General features: G+C 37.8%; 1 protein-coding gene across 4 annotated transcripts in view; it reads right to left on the bottom strand.

Annotated features, from left to right (window-relative positions):
* LOC122059280 overlaps window positions 1-4,344 on the bottom strand; it is a 4,896-nt gene extending 552 nt beyond the window's left edge. The window contains exons 1-6 of one of the 4 annotated variants that reach the window (XM_042621987.1): window positions 3,771-4,344; window positions 2,746-3,081; window positions 2,579-2,627; window positions 2,196-2,511; window positions 442-552; window positions 292-370 (exon numbers count right to left, since the gene is read on the bottom strand). In XM_042621987.1, the coding sequence (XP_042477921.1) occupies window positions 292-370; window positions 442-552; window positions 2,196-2,511; window positions 2,579-2,627; window positions 2,746-3,081; window positions 3,771-4,139 (1,260 nt within the window). In that variant the 5' untranslated portion in view covers window positions 4,140-4,344. The remainder of the gene's footprint in view (window positions 1-291; window positions 371-441; window positions 553-2,195; window positions 2,512-2,578; window positions 2,628-2,745; window positions 3,082-3,770) is intronic. The other 3 variants (XM_042621985.1, XM_042621988.1, XM_042621986.1) reach the window with 3 other exon arrangements.
* Window positions 4,345-5,978: the final 1,634 nt, after the last annotated feature.

Genomic DNA, 5,978 nt, shown 5'->3' with positions numbered 1-5,978 from the left:
AAAAAAAAAAAAGAGTAAATCTTTTATCGACAAGATTAGGTAGAACAATATAAATTATATGTCAGGCAGTCGAACAGTTTACAGATTATGCTAATCTTATTAAGCCAATTCATTCAAGGATATTCGAGTTGCAAGCATTCAACTCATTGAGAAATGAGTCCAAATGCCTGAACCCATCACCCCTGCATACTACTATTGTTGAGGCATCACCAAAACAAAAAATATGAAAGGACATCAACCACGGTCTTCTATGAATGCAAAAAATATGTAGTGGAGTATTCAAAAACTAACCTCAGATTTCAACATTGTACCCCCAAATGAGGTCTGAAATTCTCCGTGTCTCAACATCTTCTCAGACATCACCCATGGTCTGCCATGAATGCAGGGGAAAGAATCATTAAGAGATTACAGAACACATTAATTATGACAAGAAGATTATACCTTTCAAACACCATTAAGGTGCAAAATAATGTAGTCATGGATGCAATAGACCAGCGTAATGGAACTCTCTCTTCACATAAGTTCTCTGATATCCCAAAGCAATCTTTGATTCTGACGACAACAGTTCCGAAATTTTGGTGGTTTATTTGTTAGTCCCATTCACTCAGATGAAGCAGAAATGAGAACTTTGGCTTGAGTTATGCAACCACTGGTGAGAGTCCATGGTTTTTTCCATGGAGGGTGAGTCAGAGCCCAAGATCAGGCTGAAAGCCATTTTTCCCCATTTTCTTTGGGTGGGCGGGTGGGTGGTTGGGAGGGAAGTGCACAGGGTGACTGGTGATGAGGGTATTAGAAATCAAGTAAGCACAAACAATATAAGGTAGATGAATCAATTGTTGGGCAAGGTTACCTTCAAAATATGAAGAATAAATTCCAATAGATTATGTTTCAGTTTCAAGGTTTAAACCTACAACAACTCAGCCTTATCCCAACTAAAATAGGGTCAGCTACATGGATCCATGCAATGGAAAAATAAGAATAGTAATAGTACAAGGAAAGTAACAGAATAGCAACAAAGCAGTAGAACCCACCTAAATGGGATCGGCTACATGGATCCTAGCCCTTCAATAAGCTCTATTTGAGGTTATACTTGGGATAAGACCCAAACTAAGTTCAATGTTTGAACCTAACCAAATAAACATAGATCTAGAACTACTTCTATAGAAGTAAGATCCTCAGGTAAAGAGACACAGCATACATATACATAAAATATGCCAACTTTTTCTATCTTTCAAAAGGAATAGAGTAACATATAGGCATTCAATTAAGCAACACAATACTGAAGCCCCAAAGCAATCATACCAGAAAGACATGGGTGCAAGAAATTAGTAACTTAACAGAACTAGTACAATCAAATAACCAATTTAAAGACACGCCGCACCCCACAGGCATGCATACTCATCACCAAGAAGTCTGCCTGCCTGAGTGTTGTCCATATACTAGGAAATTCACATCCAGGACAAGAACATACCAACCATCAAATGCACATTTGGGATTAGCATGGCGGATTGTGCTTCATATACCATGTTTAGGCAATGGGCAAGTTCACACAAACAGAAGCTGCAAGAACAGCATAACCTTTAGAGAGTGGTGACAAGGAACTTATGGCCTCACAAACTTGACAGGACATTACTTCCCACCCCTTTCCCCAAAACAACAGCTAAGCTGGTCCAGGGGTCAAGTACTTTCATGGATGAACTGGGCTCATAGTGAAGCAGCTAAAGCATTCGAGGTCTCATGATTGCCTCTCAAAAGGCACTACCCAATAAGAAATGGAATCCGAAGAGCTTGCTTCATTAATCAACCTGAAAATTTCGGCTAATTAATTAAATCCTTAAGGACATCTAGCAAATGTGATTTCACTTGCATCATTCAAATTAGAGGCTCGTTTTTCTAATATTCATGAAACGTTTTCAAGTATGTAGTGGGTTGCAAGATCCTTCCAAAGAACCAATGTTAATTCCATTCTCAACTAACAGCTTAAGTCACAAAAAGTTTTTCTATCAATGCATTAATGAAGTGAAAATTGACATGCATCAGCAGCCTAAAACAACAAGATATCTCAAAGGAGGGACTAAAATCATAAAATACAATCCGAAAAACAAGAAAATATTAAAAGGAGAAACATTATCTCTACATATGGTCGAAGCTTTTATCATGCAGATGCAGTATTAAAGAGACAATGAACATAATACCTTCCCCTTGATGACATGATGATGTGAGCAGGGTCATGCAGAAATTCATTTATCTTTTCAAGTTTCCCTCTGCTATCCGCAACAATAGCTCCTCTTGTATATGGTTCCGGTGACGAACTTGGAAACACATAAGCATGAGTCAATACAGAAGTATGTCTATATATGAAATCCACAACTGCTAAGGGGGATAGATTCTTTTCCATATTTTCAACCAGAATAAAATGAAAATTCCCTGTATCTTCTGTCTTCATTGACAAAGGTTCACCGCCCAAGTCCATATCTTCTCCCATCTCTCCTCCACAGAAACTAATGCTCCCTGCAAAAAGTTATACAGAATAATGATTGTATTGAATAGAATAAGTACTTCTCAAACACAAACTAACCTTTATACGTTCGTGGTGTAGTCGTAGTTTGTATGCTATGTCTTTTCCCCTGTAAAGAGAACACAGCTAACATCAAGCAAAACACAGGACATGCCATATGACCCTTAGCTGTTATAAGCAAGTATTCAGTGTGTGCTTATGGTAGAATTTTCCTCAAAATAACTTACCCGCCCTTTACTTGTACAACTAGTTGCACTTTGTTTGTGTTGAACAGGTGAGGCTGGTGAGCCATGAGTTTCATCAGAATTATCTTTACGCACTGAAACACTACTTCTGGGTGTGGACAAAATGCTGGGTGAAACCATGAACAGTTTTTCTCTTAATATCTTCAAAAAAGATTCCAATGTAGTATTCTTTTCTACATCTCCAGATTGGATTTTGCAAATACTTCCAATGTTAGTTCGTGTATGTATCCCATCAAGAGGGCCATGACGCCATAAAACCTTAAACTCACATGAGCATTCCTCTTCCCCATTAACATAATTGTGTTTTTTATAATCCACCTGCCATGACAGAACCTACAATAATCAATTCCGATACTCCATTCAACTCAACAACTATTATTCCTCCTATTTGAGGTGATACCATCGATCTTTTCCACTGTATTTAAGGTCAGCCAATATGGAATTCTAAGTTCTAAAAAATATACTCATTAGGCCGTTGTTTTCTGAGCAAAATCTGAAGTTCATAAGATAAAATACCCAATTTGTTGAAAAAATATTTATAAGCTATGTATTCTGCTAAGACAAACCACCAACCCAGAAATCAAATAGATGCCCTACACGAATATAAATCAAATAGAGAGTTCATGGGAAAATTTTATAAAAAGGGGTAAGTTATAACCTTCAATTTATTAGACAAGTGTTTGTATTTCAAGCAGAGAGCATGAACATTAGGGGTACAGGTGAGGGAAGTACTTAAAACTCACTTCCGTCTTTTAAAACTCAATTCCATCACTCAATAAACAAGCACAAGAAGATAAATGTAAGTAGAAGAAATGAATAAAGAACCAGAGTGCAAGAAAAAGAAGGGTTTCAAATTCAAATGTAGCAAGAACCAGAGTCTCTCTCCCCCTATTAGCTAGTAGAACATAGATGAGAAATTTTATTGAGATGTAACATGAAGCAGGTTCTCTCTCTCTAGATTGTTGAACATAAAAGAGGAATTTTATTGAGATGAAGGATACACTTACGGTGTCGACTAAGGCGTCGTAGAAGCGAATGTCATCCTCTGAATAGGTATAAGAGACACACACCAACATCCCTTGGATGACTTGAGAGCACTGGTGGTCCTGCAACTGAACCGACGCGGGGCGGAAACGGTTCTTGAAGGTATGGATATCTGCGAGGGTCTTGAAATCAGAAGCAGAGAAATGGTCATCTTCTTCTGGGGAGAAATCGTTGTATTTGACGGTAAGGGTCTCTCCCTGGAGAAACAAACTAACACCATACCAGGCATCATCGGAGGGGAAACGGTAATCCAGGGAAGGGACTAGAACGTCGGTGTTGGTAGAAGGAGCAGTAATGTCGGGAGGAAAATCAGCGACACAGGGAGCTTCCATGGAGTGAATGGTTGAGGTGAATCCACACACGACCAGTCGACCACGAGAGTATTCAAACAGGAAGAAAGAAGCTGGCTTTCTCACTCCACCACTCCACTCAGCCTCAGACTCTCAGAACAAGTTCCATTGGTTTGACGTTGACACTTTTACGGCGCCACAGGGAGATGACAAGACAAGAAACCATTTGCTATTTAAAAACAAGAGAGAGAGAGAGAGAGAGAGAGAATCGGCTGGGATGGTTTCAACTTTCAAGGATCGGCATCGTATCGTTCGTACCAATCATATCGTATTAGTATTGATTGAAATCGGTTCCCAATCCGGATTGATTATCCTTATCGTTCGAGAGTAAAACATTAAAAAATGACATCATTTAAAAAAAGACAAAGATAAAATCGATCAATATTTACTATAAATTTGATTTTCATGATGATAATGCTCTCTCATCTAATATTAGTTATATCATTCGAAAAAAGATAAAGTGAGATTATCTATTTCATTAATTGGGTAAGGTAGGCTATGTTTCTCTTTTGTTTTGTCGTTATTTTGTTTTTATTATTTAATAACATTTTAGGAACTTTCTTGGTCCGAGATAATATTCGTGTTAAAAAAAAATCGATTAATATTCATCGATCCAATCGCATCTAAATCAGTATTAGATTGGTATCACCGGATACTAAGATGGATGGTTAGATGGTTAAATATATTTATATATATATCCACTATGAAAACATGGGGAACGAGGGAAGTCGTGGAGTCGGTGACAACGGGAAATCCGAGTGCGTAAAAAATGGGCAAGCCGCTCGGTTCATGCATACGCGTGAAAAGAAAGGAGGAGGATTCGTATCATTTTGAAGAAACCGTGTGTCAGGGGTTTAATCTGCAATTCTTTGGAAACTCGAGGAGAAGACTGGCTGAGAGAGTCTGACAATAGTTAATTTTAGGGGTGTAATTATCCTTCGTTTGGCCTGTATCGGTCCTGGTCAGTCGTGAATTGAACAGAACTTTAGTCAATATTTTTTATTTTAGGACAAATTAAGATTAAAATAATACGTTGACCCTAGGTCAAGGTTGAACTAAAGACTTAGATTCAGTCCAACCCAATCTTGAATTTAACTATGCTTTAGATTAAGACAGTAATAGGGTCGTGCCGGGCTTTTGAAAGCCCTGACTATGGGTGAAACCGGGTTGGGTTGGGCTAGGTTTTTTAAAACCCTAATCCAACCATGTCGGGTTCATGCTTAGGCCCAACCCTATAGGGCTCAGGTTTGGGTTGGATTGGATTGAATTGACCCTAATTAGTCTTCTTAGTGGAATCACATTCTGATAAATACGATTCAATTCTGATTTCAATTCCTAAAATGAATTGAAACCCGGTTTTTTGATTAAAACTCTCGAATGAAATCCTCCATTAAATTATACTAAACTTGATATTTTATCATTCTTTTATGGAGATTTCATGTGCCCCTACTTTTTCATGTGACCCTTTTTTAATTCCTTCCATCAAAAGTCAACATATTACAACATAATCTAATCATTCATTGTTATTAGAATTTCATTTTGATTTACAATAATGCTTAATTTCCAATATATAAGGACCAAGAAACTCAAGTACTACAAGCCCCCACCTCTCCTCATTCCTTATTTCATAGTCGTAGAGATGGATTTTTCCTTTGGCTTTGTGCTCTCTCTTTTAGTTATATTGTTCTCTATCATATTTTTGTTACACAAGAAAATCAATGACAACAACAAGAAACTTCCTTAGCTACGAGAGACACTTGCATTCTACAAAGCATAATAATAATCAGGATTAGACTCAGGGTAGGTTAGGGTCGGGTTGGG

This window comes from Macadamia integrifolia, chromosome 13 (genome assembly GCF_013358625.1).
Source record: "Macadamia integrifolia cultivar HAES 741 chromosome 13, SCU_Mint_v3, whole genome shotgun sequence".
In the NCBI taxonomy this organism is placed as follows: Eukaryota; Viridiplantae; Streptophyta; class Magnoliopsida; order Proteales; family Proteaceae; genus Macadamia; species Macadamia integrifolia.
The sequence above is the reverse complement of the archived record's forward strand: the minus strand, read 5'-3'. Positions and strand labels throughout refer to the sequence as shown.